This window comes from Lynx canadensis, chromosome B4 (genome assembly GCF_007474595.2).
Source record: "Lynx canadensis isolate LIC74 chromosome B4, mLynCan4.pri.v2, whole genome shotgun sequence".
Classification (NCBI taxonomy): Eukaryota; Metazoa; Chordata; class Mammalia; order Carnivora; family Felidae; genus Lynx; species Lynx canadensis.
In genome coordinates this window covers 107309076-107334971 of record NC_044309.1, presented here as the reverse complement: position 1 = coordinate 107334971, position 25896 = coordinate 107309076, and the positions used below count along the sequence as shown (strand labels likewise).

The following is a 25896-nucleotide window of genomic DNA, read 5'->3' as shown; positions in this document are numbered from 1 at the left end:
GACTCTGAGGCTAAGAACAAAAGTACTATTTAATGTAGCATTTTATTAAATAGATTTCCTTACAAAAAGCTTCTTCAATGCAAAATATGAATAGCTATAAGGAAATAATGTCTGCTGAAATTTTAGATGCCTAATTTCTTAAAGTAGAGGTGGCTGAAAATTAGCAATTATGTTTTAAATAATAAAAATATATCTGCATATTCCAATTAGAGAAAACAAGAAGTTAGCCAAACTTGGATTTTAAAAATAAGATCATTTCTATATTTCTCCTAAAATATTTGGCAGCAAATAAAAAATTACCAAATTAATTATTAAAAATTATATCTAACCATTACTCATCATTTATAATTCTATTTCAATCAAATATTGAAAAACAAACTCAAGGTCACTGGTAAGTTTAGAAAATTATTTAACTTTGTCAAAGAGCTTACACAAACATTATCGTTGAACCTTCCACTTCTCTTTTAGCCAAGGCATTGTTTAGCTGCTGATAGACTAAAACTACAACCTTATATAGAAAACAGCATTATATAAAACACAGGGAGGTGCTATGCAAATAAGCAGCTAGTATTTGAGACAAGAAAGTAAAGACACTAAAAGGAAACAACACATCATCTTTGTAAGAACTGTATTAACTGCATAGGTATGCCCCTCCCTCCCTTTCCTTGGAGGTAAAAAAATCAACAGCCTATTGAAATGATGAAACTACTACACTCCAGTAATTTGTATACTCAATTTCATGAGTTTCCTCAAGGTTATATAGGTTAAGTAACTCTGTGATTCTTTTGAGATACATTGTCAAGACTGAGGGCAAAGATTACAGTGGCTTTCTTTTTCTGATTTCATAAGAAGTTGTATAAGAAAGAAAGAATCACTATTTAATATTCTTAAGTAAATTACATATCCTCAAAAATCCACAAACTGTTTTCTGAAATTTCATTTTATGTTTATGAAAGAAACAGCAAATCTTACCTAATTGTCCATTAAATTTATCTCCTCTCATGAAAACCAAACCTTAACCAAACTGCTCAGGAGAAAGAGTACAAGAACCATCCTGTAAACCATCTGTGCAAGAACAATGTGCAGAAGGTGCAAATAGGGGATGGGAATGTCATGGGAACAAACATCCAAGAGGATCAACTACTTAATGGACCAAAAATCCCAGTGTTCTATACTGTCAATAATTTCAGCCCCCCAAAAAGTAAATTATAAACTCCTTAGTTTTTCCTCTCTTAAGTTCAACATTTAAAAAAAAAAATTTTAATGTTTTTATTTATTTTTGAGACAAAGACAGAGCATGAGCAGGGTAGGGGCAGAGAGAGGGGGAGACACAGAATCCAAAGCAGGCTCCAGGCTCTGAGCTGTCAGCACAGAGCCCAATGCAGGGCTCAAACTCACAGACCGTGAGATCATGACTTGAGCTAAAGTCGGACACTCAGCCGACTGAGCCACCCAGGCGCCCAAGTAAGTTCAACATTTTTGTAAGTGATATGAATTCTAGTATATGAAACTTAGTTTAAGCTAAGTTCAGAAACAGCAAGAGAAAATTCAGGAAGTGCATTTTATGCATTCTTTGTTTTAGCTTTATCTTATCCTATTACATCAGAAGTTCATTTTATTTTGGTAATTTAAATATGTAATAAAATTCAGCCAATGAAAAGGAAAGGTCAGAATGTTAACACAAAAAAATGCATTCAATTCTTATTGCCATCATAAATTGTGAGGCATGGTTGAGGATACAAACTTTATGGGTGTGTCTGTCCAGGAAGATTGAGAACTCATCAAGAACAAAAACCATGGTTCTATTATTTATTTTATTATCCCAGAAAGTACTTCACACACTGTAGGCATTAAAAAAAAAAAAAAGAATGTGCTGATTAAATTAAATTTATACAAAGCATTGCAGATATAGAACTTCAGTTAAAAAGAGGTTGTTAAAATTGAAAGAAGTTGAGTTACAGAAGCTCCAATGAATTATTACAATATAATGAGAAAACTAGGAGATGATCAAGTTTGAATTTCACTTCTTCCTTTAGGTTCCCTTCTGGTAGGTTCTCCAGTAGGAAAACTTAAGGATGAAGTGAAATTCAAACTGGATTCAAAAATGAGTTTTGTCCCTTATTTTAAAAATATAATGTATTAGCCAAGGGACATTAAAATTTCAATTAAGAAAGCAGAAGAAAATGATCATAAACTCTACTAATTTGGGAGTATTTGTTTTTAAAGTTTATTTATTTATGGGGTGCCTGGGTGGCTCAGTCAGTTAAGCATCTGATTTCGGCTCAGATCGTGATCTCATGATTCATGAGTTTGAGCACCGCCTGGGGTTCTGTGCTGTGAGCTAGGAGCCTGGAGCCTGCTTGAGATTCTGTGTCTCCCTCTCTCTCTGCCCCTCCCCTGCTTGCTCTCTTTCTCTCAAAAATAAGTAAACATCAAAACAAATTAAAATTTATTTATTTTGAGAGTGTGTGTGTGTGTGTGTGTGCACACAAGTGGGGGAGAGGCAGAAGGGAGGGGGAAAGAATCCCAAGCAGTCTCCGTGTTGCCAGCACAGAGCTTGACGTGGGGCTTGATCTCACGAACTGTGAGATCATGACCTTAGCCAAAATCAAGAGTTGGCTGCTTAACCAACTGAGCCCCTATGCCCCCCAATTTGGGAATTTTTAAAAAGAAAATCTTACATTTTCCTTTTCTGTTTTAGTTCACAAATTCATATTGACCAGTCATATGAATATATTAAAACAAGTCATTCTCTTTTAAAACATGAAGGATATTTAACAGCTGCCTAAACAATCCCTTAACAAGAGCTCCTGCATGTAAGCATAATTCTCAGGGCCAAAGTTGAACAAGTTTGTCCTGGGAAGAACACTAAAAAGAGAGAACACAAAATAAAGAGAGTTATTATGAAGTCAAGGAATGTTTGTTTAGGACATCACTCATCATCTGCTTGATTTTAAACTTTTATTACAAAAGATGTCTAACTGCTGTAAATATTTTCCCACTGAGAAGTAGACACTGGATTTAAGTACTTTTTTCGGAAATTTAATTTTTAAAATTCACTTATTCCTGTCCTTTAGCGTTTATGGCTTCCAAGCATACTCCTAAAGTCTGGAGGAGCCACAAGGAAGATTCTAAGAGCATACAAAGAGCAGACCTTGCTGTGATCCAAGCCATGGGAGCCATCTTCATTTCAATTAATTTACTTTGCCTTTATGAATTAAGAGTATTTTAAGGAGGTTGACATTTCACTCATCTGAAAAAGCTTGGAATGTGACAGGGGAAAGGGAGGAGAAGTAAATCAAAGGGGTTAGCAATTTTCCAGATGCAAAGTATTTTTCTTTTCTTTTCCACCAGAAATTTTAGAGAGCCTTCTGACATTTTAATTCCCTATGCAAAACCACAGTAGCAAAAAATGCTTACAGCTTATATATCAAAAAACAAACATGCACACATGTGCACTGGCATAAGCCTATGAAATAAATATAAATTCAGATTTGCTGCTCTTTTAACTGAAAATGTTTCATAATATAATAAAGCATAATGTTACACGTCAAAAATCCTTCTTTTCGTGTATTTATTAGATGTTTGTGTGTACAGTGTAATCGACACAATTTTAGCTTAAAAGCAGGAGGTTTTGTAACTTACTTTTTTTTCTAGTATGTTAATACTAAATCGGTGAGGTGAGTCAGTGTTGGCTTTTCTGCTGAGTCGGTGCTTTTTCATGTAAAAGATGGCATTTATAGAAACTACTCTCTTGACTAGATTTTAAATCACACTGGAATATTTCAGTTATCACCTTTAGCCACATGGTTTCAGGAAACTATGCCCAAATATTTCATGCAAATGCTGGTCATTGTAGGAGAGTGCTATTTCACGGAATGGAAATTCACTAAAACATCCATAGGTAAAAAACCTTTGAGACCCGAAGATAAATTCTCAGCAACAGGGGCTATGCCATTGTGTCTTACAGCCAGAGAGGGAGAAATAACAGTGAACTCCCGGAAACATGCTGCTTCAATATCTACCTGACAGCTTTGGTATCTGGACCTGTTCCCCAGTGCATTTCCTCCTTTATCAGGTATTATTTTACAAGGGATTTCTTGTTATTCAGAACTGACATAAATCAATCTATAACAGAGGAATTTGTTTAATACATTTATTCTTTTAAGAAGTTGCATGATCGTATTTCATCGACTTGTACAATAGAAAAAAAAATGTTACTACTAAAACAGCGTTTGTGGAGACTGATGGATGGTAAATCTATTTAGTCTTTCCAGAGGTTCATTCTTAGATTTTAATGTTAAATAATAACGACTATTCATTTAAGCTGGTCTCACTGTATATCTTGACCTTTAGCAATTCCACACACAGCAGCTTATTGTGGTATCCTTTAAATATGAGAAATAGAATGTTTTACTTTGCCATTAAAAGAAAAATAAAAGAGTACTGTATGTTACATGGCCCATGAAATATTGGCAGTGTGCTCCTTGGCTTTCATTCGAAGGACTGCAATACTGGAAGACCTCCTTTCGAATTCTGGCTTTGTTTCAAATGCATGTCCATTGGTAGCCCCAGTCAGAAGAGAGTCAGTGAAAAAATTGTTGAGGGGCACGTGGCTGAACTGGTTCTGGTGGTGTGAAAACCCTGTGTAACTGGAATCTGTCCGAGGCGAGTGAGAATAAGGTGTCATACACGAGGAAGTGTCACGTGGTAACATGCCTGAAGTAACCACAGAACCGCCACTCGCATTTCCTGCCCACAAATTGTTCTGAATCTGGAATATATAAAACAACAAATATTACATTTACGCATTCTCACTTTTGTCCCCTTACATTTGTTAAACAGTGTTTACTAAATTTTGTCAACAATTCATTGTTTGCTCGCATTGGGTGGTCTGTCATTATATTCTGAGTACATAAAGGGATTACTAAAAAATAATTACTTGAAAGATTCTTCCAGTTTGTTATACTGTAATAGATCACCAAAACCCACGCACTTGACCACATAAAATACTCTCAAAACATGTCAATCTCTTGAGTATTCTTTTTATAGTCATGATTTGAATATGAAATCTAGACGAGTTAGTCATGATTCATGACAAATTCATGTGTTTGGAAAAGCAGTTTAAAATACGGCTTTAAGTTTAAATATAGTCTTCATCTAAGCAAAATGACACAATCGCAGTTTTTAACGTTCCATAGTTACACTCAGTGTGACAGTTTTTGTTGGAAACCATTCCTGATATTAGGCTATCTACTCTGTAGAGACTTTTAATCAAATTCATTATCAGAAATGTTTACCCGTTCATTGATTTTTATTTCCTAGAGCCTCAAATACATAGCTCTGTGAATGTGAGCAATCTATACATATTTTAAACATTTGTTCTATGATTTACAGGTGATATGGTCAGGTTGCAATGGAATTATGACATGTAAAATAATTTAAAATTCAAACACATGACCATTACCAAATCATAAAAGCAAAACTGAGAAAAATGTGCTAGTATTAGCAAAAATATGCTATGAGTATAATTAAAGTACTATATACAACATTTTACATAAGATTGAAAACTAGGTTGTCATTTGAACCCAGGAAATTCACATTTCTTATTAAATCTATATAGGAAACAACAAATACAAATTTATCTAAAGTTACCAGCATGTAAAGGAAACACTAAGTAAAATTTGTATTAGGAGGTGTCTTAGACCAGCTATTTAAACAAGGCAGGGAAAAAACAGTGATCACATGCATTACTGAGAAGCACAGAAAAAAATCCTGACAAACAGCAGGAGCTGGGGGAAAATGTTGAATGGTAGAACATGGGACAGAGTTTGAGCCTTAGAAGATGAAATTTAAAACCTGTATGCCTTTTGTTATATTATTACAATAGATACCATGTTTCTCACATCTGGTTTCCTTTTTTAAAATCATGACAATCAGAATAGAATCATCGATTCTCTTTAACATATACACAAATTATGTTTTATTATATTTACTTTTACATAAAAATTCCAGTCTAATACATATAGCCCCTGATGTAGTCTCACACACCCATGCTTAAATCGTACTTTTTAAGACAACTCATTTTCAATTAAATAAATGTAAATGAATCTTCTAGATCAAACTGGTAGAGATGTTCTGTTACTCAAGATATACACATATAAATATATATGTATATTTATATAAATATGTATATATATTTATATAAATATGTATATTTCTATAAATATGTGTATGTATATTTATATTTATATAAATATGTATATGTGTATTTATATAAATATATTAAATCTGTGAGACATGTCTAAATATATATACAATGATTTGCACATTCTATTAATCTTTAAGTCGTCGTGGGCTATGTTGTTTTAATTTTGGCTGATTCTACTAAATGAATCCCATTATATTTTGCCAAAATATAATGATTGGTGCCACTGATTGCTGAGTTATGTATCTCAGACCAACAAGAAGGACTGTTAATGTCATTACTCTGTCAACCTAGCTCTTCTAACTTGATCTGGGTGATTTTCCTCTGACATTCAATCAAACATTGTGCTACACTGCAAAAACCACAGTCACATGTCTGACAAAAGGGCTTTCAGGAAATGAAAGTGAACTTGCTTGCTTATTTTTGAAAAAAATAAATGAAAGGCAAAATAGTGGTAGAGAAAGACTTTACATTTTAAGTTTGTTAAAAGATTCCTCAATTTACACATAGTATTGCTGAAATTTACTATTAAAACCATCTACTCATATTCCAAATGCATAGAAACATATTTACTAAGTGGGTATAAAAAAAAAGGAAAGTTAGGACAGTAAAGGCAAGGAAAGTAATCTATGAATGTAAATTTAAGAAGTTTTCTATGCCTAAAATAATTCACATTAATCTACCTATAAATTGAAAATAAATTTTCCACTTTTGATGACCTGGACAAATATTTTTATTTTGATCAAAACTTCTTACCTAGACGTGATCCAGCAAGTTAAATGTGTTACTTTTGGTGAAAGAATTTCTAGCATATAGAAAGAAATGTTTTCTGAACAGAACAGATTGGTGAAGCAAGTTACTACAGCAATATTTTAGTTGGATTTGAAAAGATACCCAGGTATTCCCATGGGTAGTAATACTGTCGCACATTTTTAATGATGTGTCCTACTTCCGTGATCTGTATCTCCTCCACTCCCATATCTTTGTTTCATTTAAAAATTTCTGGAATGTCTTCATTTGACTTTAGGGTTTTCGTTGGTTTTGATATCGAAAGTTCTATGCAAAGCATAAAAGACAATATCCCCAGTGAATTGAGATTTTGCTTCCTCTGAAGCATTCCCTCTGGATGATTAAACATCTGATGACGACAATCAAAATCATGCTCATGACAGCTAATGGTTATTAATTAATTACCATGTCGGACATGGTATTAAATGCACTGTGAAGACTTCTAATCATTTCAATACACTAAAAGATGTTTCCTTGTTTTTAGTATCCCATTTTGTAAAAGGTAAAACAGAACAGAGAGTTTAATAACCTTACCCAAGACATGTAACTCCAATTGTGGAGGTAAAATCTGAACCCAGGAAATCTTAAGAAATGCTACAATGATATAAAAACTAGTCGTATAGGTTGAAGTTGCTTATTTACACATTCATAATCCCAACTTTTGGGGGATTCATAGGTTCTATTCTCTGAAAGCAAAATCCCCGATGTTTGCTCGTAACCCTTTTCTCATCCTTCAGCCTAACACAATATATGATAAGCACTTAATACAATTTTTTAGAGGACTTTAAAATCTTTAAGAATATGAAATTTGAGCTGATCCATCTTGGAGGTGTAATGGAAATTTTATGGACAATTTATGCTAATACTGTATATCTAAATTTGCTTCATGATTTGAGCTCTATAATCACCATTCTGTATAATCTTGACAATTATTGTGAAAATTTCATCCCCAGACCCTGTTGACTGTATTTCCCTAGGCTGTTTTATTTTCCTACTAAATACTTATTCTTCATTACAGATATATCTCGAGGATTCTAATTCATCAAGCGTGGGGTGTGGTTTATGGGATCTGTATTAAAATAATGACAATAATACATGAATTCTGAAAATCACCTGGGATTAGGAGACACTACTGAAGCCCTTGTAAATTTTCAACTATGTTTGGTTCCTGTGATAAGAAGCTCACCTGTTTAAAAATGTTTCATTCCCTTTTGGAGAGTTCTGTAAAAAAGTGAGCTGTTATCTTCCTCTATTGATTCTATTTCTGTTCTTTAAAATGATACAGAATAAGCAGCATCCTTCTTACACGTGAAAATCTTCAAATATCTTAGGCAATTATGACACAAATCTCTTAAGCTTCCCCAAAGGCAGTATTTGATCAAAGAACAAAGCTGTTAGAGCTTACAGTTTAAGAAATCTACCGCTCTAAAGGCGGGCTCAGTCTATGGCCCCTCCATCCCTCTGCCACCCTATATAAGTGGTCATTTTAGAACTATGTGCTGGAATGTACAAGTCATTTTGTCTAAAACTGTTGTCAACAGAGAAGCTACAAAAAACCTTGCTGACTCATTAAAAGAAATATCGTATTTGTTGTTAAATTTTGAAATGAAAGAATGTTTTTCTGAATAGGATCACTACTTTTCGTTTTTGAACTATTTCTAAGACATCTACAATGGCAATGTCCAGTATCAGATAAATTTGGGGGTGTTTTTATGTGCTTCTAACTGTATAACATTCAAGAGACTCACAACCAGGAACACCATTATTAAATAATGTCCACATCCTTCTTTCCCAAGTGCCAAAAAAAAAGAAAAAAAAAAAAGTCTGCCTGCCTTTACATTTTTTCTTCTTTATTCTGTTTAAAAGGAGTGGAAAATCTAAAAAACATTCCATGCTTTAATGTGCTTCACAACATTTTAAAAAGTTCTAGGGGTACGTTCAAAGCATTGTCCAGGGAACGTAGCCAACAGCCTCCCATTAGCATGAATGGAAGTTCAGCTGACTTAACTATACTCTACTTTGAACATTTGCTCCTTAATGTTTTTCTAATCAAACAAAAAGTTAACACTTAATTATTCCATGCCTTTGAGTTTTGGAGGAAAGCTGGTTTTTTTGTCTGATTCTTTCCAAACAGAAATCAAATTCATTTAACACTCATTTTCCTTCTGAGGAATTAAAAGTAACACGTAGGAATGAAAGAGTCAATATATATGTGTATTTTACACACACACACACACACATGATTCTTCACTGTGGATATATATTCATCATGACTTGAAGTAATATGGTAAACAATGGATAAAAATTATAAATCTCATTTACCTTTACCTTAGAAACTTGATACAAATATATTCTTTGTAAAATCAAAACTACTAAGAAAATTTTAGTATAACTAAACCTGGTGTATATTTTTAATATATTTGCTGATCTTTACTGCAGTAAGCAACACTATGTACTTTTAAAGAATGTTAAACAATGCAAGTCTGTTAGTCTTTCTGTTAGTTGCAAAGTATCACGATGTATAAAAAAACATCAAATAGTTTCATGACAGCATTATATATTCTATATCCTAATGTTTGTGCTATTTAGAAGACACCACCCTACAGAATTTAGTATATAACGTGAAAACAAATGAGTAAAAACCGTTCCTTAATTTTAAAGCACTCTAAAACTAATATTTTTCTACCAAAGCAAGTTTATTTAACCTTACTCTTCCTCTATATATAGACTGTTCTTACCTGGCCCTGATGTCCATATGTACACACACACACACACACACACAAACACACACACACACACACACACCATGCTACCCTCATGCCCTCCCATCATATGCCTACACACTTCCCTGTGGGAGTTAAAGGTTGCTTTAAAAAGACATAAATCAGGGATTCACAAAGTGATGTTTGTAATAATGTTTAAACAGTAACTTTTTGCATTAAAATCCAAAAGTTGATTTTGATTATTCCTTTTTGACAGAATGTTTACATTTACTGACCACTTTATATATTATTCAATACTACTATATGTATTTATTACCACATTAGCACTTATATAATTTAATTTACCAGATTTTTTATATGGTCTCTTAAAAAATGCCAACATCACATTTTGCAAAAGCAGTTTAATTTTTTAAGAGGCCATTATATTCCTTACTAGTAGTATATCACTTCCATTAAAATTAAGGTGATATAATATTAATAACTTGCTTAGCAACTTGTGGATACTTTAGCTGTTGACTAATTTCAGGGTCCCATTAACTTTTATAGTAACTACATCAATAGTCACCACATCAGTAAGTTCCTGGCAGGGAGAAAGAGTATAAACGTTTTTATAAATAGTGAATTTACTGCCAGTGAGTAAGCCTCACTTGCTATCAGAGAAAAAGTGAATAAGTCTCAAACACTGATACTTTGTCCATCTGGGGGGAGGGAGGGGGCGGAAATCTCAATTGAAATTAATTATGAAGGGAAAAGCATTAATCTGAGCATGTTTAGATACTACCTAAGATAGAAATAAGGGTACATTTTCATCAGTCCCTACTTATTGGGTGTAATTTTCACATACAAAATTTCAGATAATATATAATTATTAATTTTTAAAAAAATCAATTTACATTTCAAAAATTTCAAAAATACATCTTTTCAACATATAGCATCATTATGCTAAAGTGATTAGTAATTATTTATCAGGAAAGGATCATACATTAAGTATTGACTACTACTTTGATTTTTTAAATAAAATTCCATCTTAGAAATGTGTATAGGGATTTAGGACAAGTAAGAGTGACTTTCCATTAAAGTCACATTTCCATTGTTTGTAACACTATTTTTCATGTATTTTAATACATGCATGACAGCCATTGTTGATGGTGCTTGATTCATTTTTAATGACACAATTTCCCAATTAAAGCAAAATCCACAATTATAAGAAACAAAGATTAAAATATAAATCAAGTTTTCCTTGTGAATTAATAACTTAAAACATGAATCAAATATGCAAATGTTTCAATTTGCGCAAAATATTTTGAAACTTAGAGATTACCACTTGGTGTCACATACGAGCCTTGAATTTATTGTTAAAATCCTGAGTAAATTTATCCATTATTTTCATCTTGTATATGTGTTAACCACAAAGTTGGAATTTTATTTTTGTGATTTTAAATCAACTGTGAGTTTGTGTAATTTTTTTTATTTAATGCTCCTTGATTTAGAATTAAAAAAAAACACACAAACATGAGGCTTAATAAATACGGCAAGCATAAAATTCTGTATTAAACTATATAGCGTAGGTTCACACTAACAATAACAATGTCTACTACAGGTTTTAACCCACAGATTTCCCAGGTTTAATTTTCCCCCTGGTCCTTCTCTATCACCCGCAAAGTAGTTTTTATATGTATAAACACCAATGGCACTCTTCAGTAATTTATTTTTACATTTTTTGTAATTATTTATTTTGGAAATCTATTCAAATTATTAATTTGTTCTTTCCTCTCAAAATATAAAATACTTATGACCAATTCAGATAAATTCAATGTTTTAACACCAATTGCCTATTAAAAGCAAACAAACAAAAAACCACAAAAAAACAATCAGCTAAGTAATTCTTAGTGTTTAAAGTCATTAAGTCATATTAAAATGAATATCACGTTTTTCAAAAAATATGTCTATAGTCATAATCTAAGGCTTGAATGCGCTTTGCTTCTTTTGCAGGGTAATTTTTTTCATCTCTGAAGAAAAAAGTGTTTGTGTTTTCAACAAAATAAAAATTATTCCGTTTGTGTCCAGCTGCATATTCACTTAAATGACGCTGAGAAGACCTGCCTTTATGCTACACAGAACTTACATTAAATATACATTATACATATATATGAAATATTCTTCATACAAATTTATATACAACATGTACATATTTTTATACATTTAATTAAATCATCAATTTTATATCAATATGACTTGCTAACCTAATGATGTTAATATTTTACCCCTCCATCCCTCATAAGGGAAGCCTCACTGTATCACTATGGGACCATTTCACTGGTTGTTACATAGATATGAGAATATTTATTATACAATGCATCAAGTATAGCTATATTTTGAACATTTAAAAAAGATTTTTGGTCATTTACTTTTTTCAAATGTTTGGGGAAAAAACAGAAAGCACTGATGATGGAAGAAGGGGGGAGTGAACAGTATTTTCGCAATCACTAGCTTATAGAAGCTTTAACATTTCCTTTAAAAAAACTGCACGATTACAACATTTGAAACAGACTTTGTTAAACTAGAAATGTTGTACAGCTTTAATCGGTGTTTTAAATTACTCCAATGACTACCAGTTATTTATAACTTGAATCCCACTTCTGGTATATTCTAACTGCAAGTGGCATATATTTATAAGGTCATCAATTAAACAACAGAAAGCAAGATACTGCACGGGTCCCCTTGTATATTAGGTAAACATTGAATTAGTTGTGATTCTCACTATCCACTAAGTAAAACCACATTGAAACTTTTGGTGGGAAAAAATTTCAAACCTTTTAAAATTTTTGATGAAAATATTTTCTTCATGAGAAAATAATTTTGGTGGATTAAGAATATACTCAAACATTCCTTAAGTTACCATATTTGGCTGTCCCAATTTAAAGAGGAAAGTACATATAACTGAATTTGGTCTTTCCCTAGATCCTTAAATAGTAAAGTTACTAAAAAATTGGATTAGTTTAAATGCTACAATAACAGAACATTCACACCACTTAGCTATCTCTCTACTGTAGAATTCATAATGACTAATGGCTATTATAGAATTATTTCTATTTATAGAGCACTTGTTATTTACTAGGCAATGTCCTAAGTACTTTGCAGAAACTATTATGTTTAATCCTCACAAACATCATATGAACTTTTATACCCATTTTATAAATGAGGAGAAACATTCCTAGAGGTTAATTCATTTGCCAAAGGTCTAAAATCTGTTAAGTAGCAGAGGCAGGATTTGGACCCACAAGTACCTGACTGTGAAGCTCATAGTCAAACATTAACACCTTAGCCCTTTTCAAGTCCCATGATTTAGTTACACAGACAGGAAATTAATATAATCCTCTCACTAACAGAAAAAGTATTAGGATAATGGTCCTTATCATCATCCACACCACCAGCTGTAGCACCAACAATACCTCCATTTCACCAATAAAGAAATCTGAAGATAAGGAAGTCAGGAAATGTATCCAAAGTTTCCAGCAAGTAAATGATCAAGTTAATGCACATGTGATCTGAGCCAAACCTGAGGGCATGAAACTAGGGTTTCTTATAAGAATGAAGGCTGGCTATCATCCTCTAGAAATGTTTATACCCTGACAAAATATTTTATTCAACAAAATAATTATTTGAAGAAATGCTTTGGCATTAATGAATTAGAAGCAAATTAGAATCTACCGTTGATAGATGCTTGCTTTTTTCCTTCAAAGACACAAATGCCTTTTTGATCTGCTGGGTATAGTTTGCATCAGGAAGTGTCTGCAGAATTTGGTATGAATATGACCTAGTTTGTAATCTGTCCAAAAAGCAAGAGATTTTGTCTAGATAATTTATATAATCTCCATGCCTAAAACAGTACCTAGCATATGTTTGTTGCCTAAATACAAGTAACTCTGGGAGAAAAAGAATTAAGCCGGAAGGATTCTGCAAAATCTTCCTAATCTATTCTGTTCAACAGAGGAAGAAATTGAGACTCAGAGAGGAGAAGTTAACTGCTTAACACCACAGAGGTGGTTAATGGCAGAGATTCAGAAATCAGCTGTTTTCCTGGGAATTGATTAATTTTGGGTTCATAATGTACCCCAGAATATTGAAGTGAAACTACTTTTTTTCACATCTATTGAGTGTATACATAATTTGCTTAATACTGTTGTAATACAAAGTTAAGTACCGAATAATCTTTTTAAAATATAAATACTTTATATTATAAATGGGGTGGACCGTATACAGTCTACCACTTTGCCAGTGAGAAAGTCATGTGCTGATTGAAGGAGAATTGAGAGAAGGTTTCCTGGAGGAAATACAGTCTAGGTGAGGGGAAGGGAATTCAACACAGAGGGAACAGATTCAGCATAGCACAAGGAATAGGTTCAGCATGTGGTTGCTATTTAAAATATTGGAGAACATCAAGTAGTCAAGCACTTTCATTTAACTAACTCATAGTGTTGCCAAATGACAACTGATATTGTGAGCCCAAATAAAGGGATTTAAAAAAAAAAACAGTACATCAAAACATACTACCTTGAAGTATACTACTGGTATCACACTCCTGTTTGCTATCAAATATGGACAAGATTAAGAAAAATACCTGAAAACAGTCTGAAAAGTGTCTACAGTTTTATTAAACTGCTTTATATCATTACTTTATGCATTTAAAAAAAATGAAAGCATTTTTGCTTTCCGAAGTGATTTGGTGTTTTAGGGTCAAAATTGAACTATTTCATTGCTGAGTGATGGGTCACAGAGCTAATGCTGCATAAAGAGCTCTGAACCCGTGGACTTCAATTTAATGAACTAATAGCTGTAAGAAAGAAGCCTGACCTAAAATAAGCCCTCAATTGGTAGGTATTATTTTTACTATCAGGGCGGTTGTTACTGTTTTGTAATGGGAGGAATGGAAACAAAGTATTTAGAACACTTTAGAAAATGTTAATTAGTTAATTCATAACTAAACCTATTATATGTTATACATATAGATACCTCCATAGTTGACAAGATTATTATCCTCACAGAGCAGACCTGATACAATTTTCTCACCCAATTCTGTTTTCTCATGTATTTCTGTGTATGCTTTTGCTTTCCTGCCAAATTGTTATTTTTTTATTTCTGTCCTGTTTCTAAAACAGTTTTCTTGTTTCCAACTTTTTGGTAATTAATAATGTTTTTCCATAGTTAGAGACAGTAACCAAGATCAGTGCCTTATGGCATTGAATTGTTGAGTTCTACTTTGGTCCCTATTTTTCTGATTATAATTTCTATTTTTAAGACACATGACTTAAAAAAAAATTCCTTCAGGCTAAAGCTTGAGAGACAAGATCTTAGCGTAATTATTTTTTGCAAAATAAGAAAGCCAACCACATATTTAAGTTAAAATGGACTTTTCTTGACTTTATCCAATACCCACAATGGGGAATGAGAGACACTTGATTTCAGTATTTTTGGCAACCAAACATTTAATGACTTCTCAATATAAAAAATTACTATGGATTTTACAGTAGTGATTTTTATTACTGTTGATGAATTATACTGTCAAAAACAGCCTCAACATGTGATATCTTTGCTGCCATACTTAAGTTATGAGGTGGTATAACCAATGGACATAAATTACAGAAAAACCACAGGGAGAATTCATGCAAAATTCCCATGATGTGTGAGGAGATATTTTTAATTGATCCTTTGTGGGAGTGAAAAAGACTATCAAATGTATAATGTGATTTTACCATCTCCCTTCCTACTCGATCTACTTACCTCATTCTGTTAACTGACAACATCTAAAGTTGTGAGGCACAATAACATGATGGCAAGACAATCCTAGAAAAAAAGCATGACGAAGTGTATTAAACAATATTAAGCTCTTACAAAGAGCTTAGTTTGTGCCAGGCACTGTTCTAAATGTTCTATGTTGTGCAGAAGAAGAAAGGGAAGTTAAGGATAAGGCAACCACCAGCAAAGCACAGAGAAGTGGGGGGGGGGGGGAAATAACAACAACACATAAACTGAAATGGAGTTTGCAAGGAAAGGAATGAAGATGAAAATAATAAGCTGCAAAAAAATATGTATACATATACATACATATATATATCATAGGTGTTGTCGAACAGAATAAGACTAAAGTCCATTTGAAAGGAGTTCACTAGTTTGTAACTTTATTTTTTCTAAATTCGTCATAGTGAAAGTTCAAAATTTTATAAACTATGTGCTATCTCTATTATTTTCATTATTTCACTTATTCTGAGTAAAGTGTCTGCTCACCTGAACTAAACTGCAGACCTGAATAATGCAACTTAAGCCTTATGCTCCTTTGGTATTCATTTATTAATTATTCAACCATTTAAACATAGTCATTGGGAGAAACAGTCTATTGTGAGCGTTAAGATCTTGCACTTGGGAGCCAGATTGCCTCTGATCAAATCTGGGTTTCTCCACTAGTGAAAGTGAGTAAAAACCCCACCTCTCTGTGCCTCTGTTTCTTCATATGATACATGAGGATAATTAATAACACCTATTGTATAAAGTTGTTGTAAGGATTAAATGAGTTAATATATACAACCTGCTTAGAACAATGCCTGGTAGAGTCAGGACTATGGTGTGTTAATAACTGGGATACCACTGTACTGCCTGCTCTCATGGAGTTTGTAGCCAACCAAGGAAACTTCCTCATGGCACTTTGCTCAGAACTCAACTAGGATACTCAGCAGTATTTGGTGAATACAAGTTCATTAGCCCTATGATGGTAAGTAGGAGTATGCACATGCTTTAAACTGGAGAAAAAAAAAATAAAGGAACTACTTTCAGATAAATTTTGAAGAGTAAGAAAAACAAGGTTCTTCTAAAGGCAGGTACGGACATTTATTCAAAAGGTATTGCTGGTCTTCTAGTAAACTGCAGTGGAAAGGCTTAACGGTAACAGCCCTTTATACACTGTCCTAGAAGGAACAGAATCATGGAAGGATTCTTTAACTCCCATGGGTCTCGGACTTTTAGAAAGATTGAACTAGGTGATCTCTAAGACTGTTACTCACATATAATATTACATTAATAAATTGGGTGAATTTATGTGGAAGAGTGAAGGTCTCTGAATAAGTTTTTAAGAATCATAAAAGGCATCAGAATACAAGGACCCACAAAACTTAAGGATGAATTCATGCTCACAAGGTATGAATTTATAGATGAAGAGAATGAATACCTGTAAGTCTGGGATTGCGAAAAACCGGTTACTGAACTATCACAGTATTCCACCGGCATATATGTCATGTATTTGTGTTTAAAATGCTCTCCTGGCACCTGGGTGGCTCAGTCAGTTAAGCATCTGACTTCAGCTCAGGTCATGATCTCACGGTTCGTGGGTTGGAGCCCTGCGTCAGGCTCTGTGCTGACAGCTGGGAGCCTGGAGCCTGCTTCAGATTCTGTGTCTCCCTCTTTCTCTGCCCCTCCCCCACTCACACTCTCTCTCAGTCTCTCAAAAATAAACGTTTAAAAAAAAAACTTAAAAAAAACCCAAAATGGTCTCTAACAATGCATATCCTTCACCAGTAAGGAATGAAATAACAAATGTCTTGTTCCTTAGAATACAAGTGTTCCTTATCATGTATCAAATACAGTTCTGAATACTATTACTCAGTACTAGGAAAAACTGTCTTAATTATATGTGTGAAAAGAAAAGAAAAAAAAAACCTCTAAGTTAAATGGAAAAAAATAGAAGAAAATGAATGTCTAAATACTCTTTAAAATGAGATGAGAGCTCCCATTATAAAAGGATGGATGTGTTTTTTAATGTGATAAATTTTTAAAATTATGTCCAGTACTAATTCTATGTATGCTTTAAGTAACAAAGGGCTAAATGTTTCCTTGAAACAATGAATAACTTCAAAGCTGAAAAGACAACATAGGAAAAGAGATCTTTTTAAAATGGGACGGAATGTTTCATAGACCACACTTGACACTAGGTTATGGGATAGTTCATAAAACGTTAGCCACAGAGACAGCATGCCAAGCAACGCTTTATTTATTTTTAAAAGTTAACAAAGGAAGTGAGTGTGAATAGTTAAAAACGTAGAGTAATTAAAAGACTTAGACCATGAATGAGGCTACTTCAGTGGTTGCAATGTACAATAAGGAAGAGACCCTAAAATAGTTTTGAATGAATGGCTCTGAAAGAAAATAACAAAATAAATATTTCAGTCTAATAAAAATCTAAAAAACATGCAAAAACTCTTCTGGGGGTTAAAATTTTCATTCTTGACTATTAGCTATAATAAAGCCAATCATAATAGCCCTTTTAAGAATGTACAAACCACATCTGTTTCTCTCGATCAGTATTCTGTGAAGTTTACCATACCTGTGGATAGCTGTCAGTCCTTGGCAAAACTGATATATCATAGGTGGCAGCAAAATGGCTTTTAGCTTGTTGTATTTGGCCATAACGTTCTCTTTTTCTCCATTTGGCCCTTCGATTTTGAAACCAAACCTGATTTTTTAAAAAGTAGAATGTCAGCTGAGAAATATTTGATAATGCAATGGTGACATTAAAAGACATAAATTGGAAAGACACAAACCAGGTCAACAAAATCACTAATAAAGAAATTTATGTCAGAAAAGTATCCACAAATTTTACTTTTTATTTTAACCTGATAAGAGGCGATATAAATTAATAGAAAGGGATGAAATACTTTAAAAAATTATTTAATACGTCTCAGCCTCTGGGCTTTTTTTTTTTTTTCATTTTGGAAAATAAAAAGGAATTTGATTATACGATTTTGAAGACTCTTTATGTCTCCAAATTATTATAGATAATGCTCCTCTTAGAGAATGCTGCAAATATGGAAGACATTCATAACTTTCTAGTTTGGGGTTATGCACATAACATTAACCCAGCCAAACTATAACCAAATTAATATCTGGGTCTGTCAAAACAGTTATGTTTAAAACATGTCACAAAGTGAAGCCTTTTCTGGGTTGTACCCATACTTAGATAATCTTAGAAAAATTTAAACACAAAGGTTACATCCAAAACACACGGCAATGGCAGAAATATCATGATTATTCAGTAACAGAAAATATTAAGATTACATACTATATTGAGCATAAAAAAGACTACAGGTAAGTGGAACCATCTGAAATTGAACTCTGGTTCTAAAATATACAAGAGTGCTTATTACATAAATTATACCACTTATAATACTCATCTTCCCTTACAGAAAATGCTCAGAAATCTTCAAAATCATTTCCCTAATTTAAAAGACTTACAGGTAATATAGACAATAAAAGAACAACGGAAGTTATAACCAAGTATTAAGAAAGCCTATGAGTTAGTACAGCCTCTACAAGGTCATGAAGCTGTAATCCAAATTTCTCTAATTATGTATTAATGATATTTATCATAACAACCACCTCCTTCAGAGGGTTAAATAATCACTAATTCACACTTGTAGCTCTCCAGAATCTTCACTTTAATATTTTAATGAATTAAAGAAAGACAGAAAATTATATTCAGTATGCATCATTTGATATTTCTGAGTAGACATTTCACGAGCAGCTGTCAAGAAGCTCTTCGGTCTTTACAAAACTGTATCCAGAACACAAAAAACAGAAAAGAAGCTGGAAGTCAAATGTGAAAGTGCAAACTGTTAAAATTTACTTGAAATTTGTGCTTTTTTCATATTCAGTTGTGATCTTCTATATCTTTACCATCACATTTATAGAAACATATTCACCTTCAATTTAATATGTGTAAGCACGTATTGAGAATTTAAGGTGGGACTTTATAGTGTCCAGCAATTAAAAGAAGGCAATGAGAGCTATCTGTTCAGTGTGGTTTCTTAGGACATTGATGGGAAAGATGTATTACACACAGTGCCCAGGGCTCAAAACAACATCAACAACAAAACAAAACATTTTCTTGCTGTCTCCAGAGGCACCAGGAGCAAACTAAAGGAATTTAGTATTGAATGGTTTTTGTTTGTTTGTTTTGTTTTTCAGTTTTTCACTGAGAAAAAGGTCTTTATAATCTCCTTAAAATAGGTGTGAATTACCACTCTGATATGAAAAGCAGGAAAGAGAAAACCTGAGTAAATTAGGTTCAGGTTGGCTCTCTGTGCATGTTTCTAGACAAAAATTAATCAGGAGTTGAGGAAACGTTAAGGAGAAAACATCCGTTGTGCCCAGCTGATCACTCTATAAACATATTTTTTTTTTATGGTTACAAGTAGAACTAATTTAAATATATAAATACAAGACAAACTAAAAAAAAAAACAACCCCACACACGTGGGACTAGTGTTAATACTTGACAATCCTAAAATTCTTCATTAGCATCACCTTTCTGTATCTTTACTTCCTGAACTATGATAAAGTAGCTATTTGTCTCCACAAACTAAAGAAAAATCCTGCTGCTTGGTATACCGCACCCCCAGATGGTGATCTTAATGATGTAAGGCCTTACAATGGCTTAATCTTCAGAAGAAATCTTACTCTTCTTTCTTCCAGAACAAAAATTCTCACTATTTTATTCATTAGTCTATTCTTATATATTATGGGAACTGCAAAATTCAGTATTTTCCCATTTAGCGTAGTAAAAACAAAGAAACAGGCCATTCCCTGAAATTGATGTTACTTGAGACGTAATAAAATATAGTTTAAGCATACCAACTCTAGTAAAAATAAAAATATGTCTAAGAAATAGAACTTTACCTAGTATAACTTTCCTTTTTCAAATGATTTTAAAAGTTTAGTATATTGGACCATCCAATTTGATCATTTGAATGTAACTTATAAATGTAATTCAGTATATATTTTAATATCATTTCAAGATCCTTATTCCTATTGCCTCTGCAAAAGGGATGTAAGCTATCTACATTCAAAAATTCAAATGGAACGGCACTATTGGTAACTACAGGAGCTAGAAAAATTATAAGAGAGCTATATGATCTTTATGCATAGTGAAAATAAGTTACGGTATATATAACAGTGAGATTGCTTCATTTTTTTCTTTGATTTATTATAACTCCAACCTCAATAACATTACAGATTAATGGGCCATTGCACAAATAACTTACCAACACCTGGTACATAACCTAAAAAGAACCTTAATGGCTGATAAAATAGAAAAGTAAAATAAAGTAAAATAAATGTATTAGTAAATAGATAGCTATGATTCTGGGTTTTTTGCACTTTAAAAAAAATTTTTTTAATCAGATTTATTTGTGAAATTCCCTTCTTTTTAAATAATCGTTAATTTGTATACCTATGTAATCAGTCCAATGTTCTTTTATGTATTTGTGTGAATGATTAAATCCTTTGCAAGGAAAAAGACATTTTAGTAGACCTACATGCCTATAGTACATGGTTCTAGTCTTTAGTGAGAGGATCAGTTTCTTCCTTTTGGCAAAATGCAACCACTGAATTATTCTAACAGTATCTCCACACACCGGCCCCCAACACGCACACCCACGTCCTTCATTTGGCTCCTACCTGGACTCTGGCCTCCGTGAGCTCAGTCCTCAGAGCAAGCTGTTCTCTGACGTATACATCCGGGTAATGGGTTTTCTGAAAGACCTTCTCCAGCTCCTCGAGCTGCAGGCTGGTGAAGGTGGTTCTGTGTCTCCGCTTCTTGCTGCTGGATACGTTGCTGTCACATTTATCCCCAAGTTCATCTAGTTCTCCCTTTTCCGGCATCCCCTTCACGGGAGACATTCGGAGACTGTTACAGTTGTCCATAGCTCTGTTTAGCTCGGGATGAAGAGGCTGTCCTTCGCCTTTAGTGATGCCATAGTTCACTGTACCCAGAGGGGGAAAACAACAATTCTCAGGCTTGTGGAACATTTCGGTGAAGAAATTACGTTGAAAGAATTTAGAGCATCAGGAAAGCAGTCTGTTAATGATTTCTTGTGCCAGTATTAATTCAGTCATCCCACTGTGCACAATTATTAATCCACTTTGGGCAGGGTTAAGGCCATTTAAAAATGTGTACATGGGACTCATTATTCGCCAGATTTACAGTTCTATTTTACAGGAATAATGTAATGTTTATGCACATAATTTATAATCACATTAAGGTGATCAAATTAAAAGATGCTCTAGATTAAAAAAATAATGAGCACAATTTTTTAAAAGTGAACCAAATTTAATGTAAATCATGTGTGAATTTATTCACAGCAGACAAAATCAAGCTACTTACATGGCTCAAGAAAGATATTTCAATTTTAAGGAATATCTGTAAACTCAAATCCAGACTCTTCCCAACTTATCTTTCTGCTCCACACAAAATACACACTATAGATTTAAGATATGGTATTGTCTCTACTATGCTTTGAATATTTTGACTTATACCCATTTCTGCTTTTTAATCTTTTTTTTTTCAAAAAGTGACCTACTAAATTAAAAAATGAATTTCATATCAGTTTCTGGAAGTGCTTCCTATAGAACAGCCTAAGATTTAAGTAGACTTTAGTGTAAAAGCTCATTTGGGGGTTCTTTCCAAATATGTGATATTTATGTTTCGTGCATGAAATATGTTATAAGACAGAAAGCTTTATTTTTTTCCCTAAAGCAGAGAAATTAAAACATCTATGAAAAGATTACAAAAGATGTCATCTCCCATTCTGTTTAGAGGTGTTTTAACTTCAGTGATTTCCCTCCAGCTTTGGTTGCATGCTTGCTGTACGATATAAAACAAAAATACATCATATGGTCACACACACACACCCCCAAATCCAATGGGTGCATATAATGAAACTGGAAAAACTAAAAAAAAAAAAAAAAAAAAAAAAAAAGTGAACCCAGCCAGAACAATAATTTCCAATGAATTGTCACACTTTTTTTCGTTTTTGTCTGTTTTTAAATTTTCTCGTAATGTATCTTAGCAACTGCTCTAATCATTACACAAATGTCTTGAACTTTAATCACTATATAACTTAAATGCCTAATATCCTTTATGTAAAAGATGTGATGTAAAAGTAGATATAAAGAAGAACCATGACTGATTAACAATACGGTTTTGTCTTCTTGAGCAGAATGAAATAGGGAACTTCGGTAATTAGGGAGGGGGAGGGGAAGCAGTCGTGAGGCTAAGGGCATCTCAGGAGAAAGACAGGAACTTTCCTGAATTTAGCTAACTGCTGCACACATCCAACTTACTTAATTCTGTCCTATTAAAATTCATCCTAAAAGTGTGGTGTTCGTTGAAAAGTTGTCAACGTATCAACAATCACCTATTCTCTTCTTATTTTGGATCCCCGACAATTTAAAATAGGATGAAGTCCTACCCAGCAGTTAACAGAGGACAAGAGAGTCATGTGGTTTTTTTTTTTTTAATCTTGTCCATTTAAATAACTTTACGTATACATAAAAGAATTCCAAAAATAAAGATACTGAAGTCTGAAATACAACCAGAAAGGCAAAGTTTAGCATATTAAAAATAAAAACTGCATCTGTCTTTCTATATACTAGACTGGAAACGATTTAGCTGATTTTCTCTATCGTTCCTGCTTATATTTTTGGTTTAACTTTGCAAGTCAAAAGTATTTCGCAACGCTGAATAAGTAAAATATAGGAGTTCTTTTCTTTTCTTTTTTTTTTAAACTTACTGTGTACAAGTTTTCGAAAATCAGCCCTTATGAGCCAGTACCTTGCCAGATTTTGACCCTCCATTAAAATAGGGGGCGGGAGGCTTGTTGTAAATATTTCACACTTAATTCGTTTGTTATTTTAAAGCAACCCGCTCCTTACAGCTTAACTGTGGAATATACACAATGATAAGGAAAAGTCCTCTTGGAATTGTAAACTTGCTTTAGCTGTCGCGATCTGAAAAAAAATAGGTTTGTATTGGGTTACAAGATAGAAAAGATAGATGGTTTGTTTTGATAACATTTTGACTTTGAGATACTTGGCCGTTCAAAGTTGAAGATTTCACCCAGAAGCATTCCGAAAGGGTTCTTAGGTGACTTTGAATGTGGAGTCAGAAAAATAGACAATACGGTATTGGGGAGTGAGGGATTATACTGGAGATTCTTTACCCGAAGCTACTGAAAGCGATTTGGTGTTTAACAAAAATGTTATGTGCGTTGTGTTGTAAACCCAAACAATCAGAAATCACAACTTCCCACAAGCCAACCTAGCATAGCAACCTTCCAGCTTCACAAAGAAAAATACCGATACGTCTTGGGAAAACTTTTTTTTTAAGGTTTTTCATCTAAAGGAGCTCAAAGACGTCTTACTCCAGACGACACTGACGTCCTCCAAGGAGCGGTGATCGATTTCAGCTCCTGCGGGGGCAGCGCGGCCGGCTCACAGAGGAAGCGCCCGGTCTTGACTCAATTACACTCTATTTACCGCCCTATCAGTTTACGCCTGGGTCCCAGATAGAGGGTCTCCGGGACCCACAAGGGACAACACACGACAGCCAAAGGAGAACCGCGCAGACGCGATCCGGTGCCTAATCCTTCCTTTGCCCCTTAAAGTCGGCAGCAGCCAAAACACTACTCCTTAAAACGCTCGCAGTTCCACCGCCCGCCTCCGCCCTCCAGCTCTCTCGCTCCCCGTTTCCTTCCTCCCTTCCTCCCTGCCAGCCGCTCCCCACCGGTCCCCGCACTTGGGTGTGAGGAAGGGCGGCCGTGGCTCGGGCTGGCGACTCACCGCCGCTGTCCTGACAGGGCGAGGCTCTCTCCAGGCGCACGTGATGCTCGGCGCGGGGCAGGGGCCCAAAGGCCTGCACGCATTTGCCCGCCGACGCTTTGCTGTAAAAGGACTCATTGTCCAGCGTCTCCATAACGTGCTCCAATGCGCCTCCTGCGCCCATGTAGAAGTCACTGTTTTTACTCGGCGGGCTCTTGAGGGCAAACTTCTCGCTCAGAAACTCCATAATCCTGGAAGGTTGTTGCGGAGCTCCAGGGGCGCGGAGGCTGGAGAGCGCTGGGGGAGGGAGCAAGTGGGCGGGAGAAGGGAGGGCAGAGGAGGGAAGGGGAAGCGAGCGCTTCGGCGCCGGGAGCTGCCCGGCTCCGAGCCCTTTAATACGTCCCGGCTGGAAAGGGGGCACCCGAAGTCGCTTTTATATCTTGAAACTCAGCTGGGCTCTTCGGGCAACCTCCCAGTTCTAATGAATATGAAAATAGGCAGGCGACTAACTCCACCCCGGCCCCCCCCTCCGCCCCCACCCTGCCCCCACCTTCCCTCACTTCCCCGGGCAGGGCGCGTCCAGGCCTAGGTTAGACAGACAGCTCCATTTCAGACAAATGCCAGGAGGGACGAGGCCCCGACACCCAGAAACATTGTCGCCGCGACAGTGGAATGGCATTTCGGAAGAGCTTGGTGAGATCGCAAAGCAGTTAACCCTCCACTCCCCACTCTCTGCGCCCTTCCGGGCAGCCCGCCCGACACCCGGTCCCCACCCCGCCCCCACGCCGGCCACTCACTACCAGAAAGATTTAGAGGCGTCTTAAGAACTTGAAAGGAAGTATTGCTTTAAAGGGCTTTCATTTCATCCGTAAATCGTTTATGTGGAAGATCCACATAAATCGGAATCCCTAGAAGCCAGAAGCATTGGCAGCTCTTAACTGGGTTGGCGGTGGTGGAGGGGCCGCTCTGCTTCTAACCCGGAGGAGCTCGGCGTCCCGGTGCTCTTGGCGCTTAGGAGCCCATGGCCTTTCCTTTCTTTCTGGAATGCCGCGGCGTGTGGACGTGCTGGCGACGGGTGGGAGAGGGGAGCTGAGCGAGGGGCATTGAAAGCATTATGCCAATACCAATCCCTTTCCTCACTCTCCTCCCCACCGCTCCCCTTGGTCCACGGTTTTATCATTAGATCCAGATTAAGAAAACCTACTAGGAAAAGTGCCTCCTCCAAAGGGCCCTTTAGTGTAGGCCGGGGGCGGGAGGGGGGGGGGAGGCTCTTTACACAAAGGGGCTTATGAAAGAGGAAGGCCTTCCGCCTGGTTTTTAAAACAATTATGTTTTAAAGAGTGGCGGCGGAGTCCCTGTGAACAGCGCGTGTGGGGAGCGAGGGGCGCGCAAGACCTGGGCGCACAAGGGCCGCGGCGTTCCGGGCGCCGGCCGGGCCGGGGCCTCGCTCGGCCCCGGGGTGATGCTAGGGTGGGTGGGGAGCTGGCAGCTCCCTGAGGGCAGGAAGGCACTGCTGGATTGAAACCTCCTACGT

At 35.2% G+C, this 25896-nt stretch overlaps 1 protein-coding gene across 1 annotated transcript; it reads right to left on the bottom strand.

Annotated features, from left to right (window-relative positions):
• Nucleotides 1–4142: 4142 nt before the first annotated feature.
• ALX1 (ALX homeobox 1) lies at nt 4143–24837 on the bottom strand. The gene is made up of 4 exons (XM_030323333.1): nt 24384–24837; nt 21222–21526; nt 18092–18220; nt 4143–4774 (listed from the first exon to the last, which is right to left on the bottom strand). Exons 1-4 carry the CDS (start codon nt 24607–24609, stop codon nt 4454–4456), a joined length of 981 nt encoding a protein of 326 aa, XP_030179193.1. The 5' UTR covers nt 24610–24837; the 3' UTR covers nt 4143–4453.
• Between the last annotated feature and the right edge of the window lie 1059 nt (nt 24838–25896).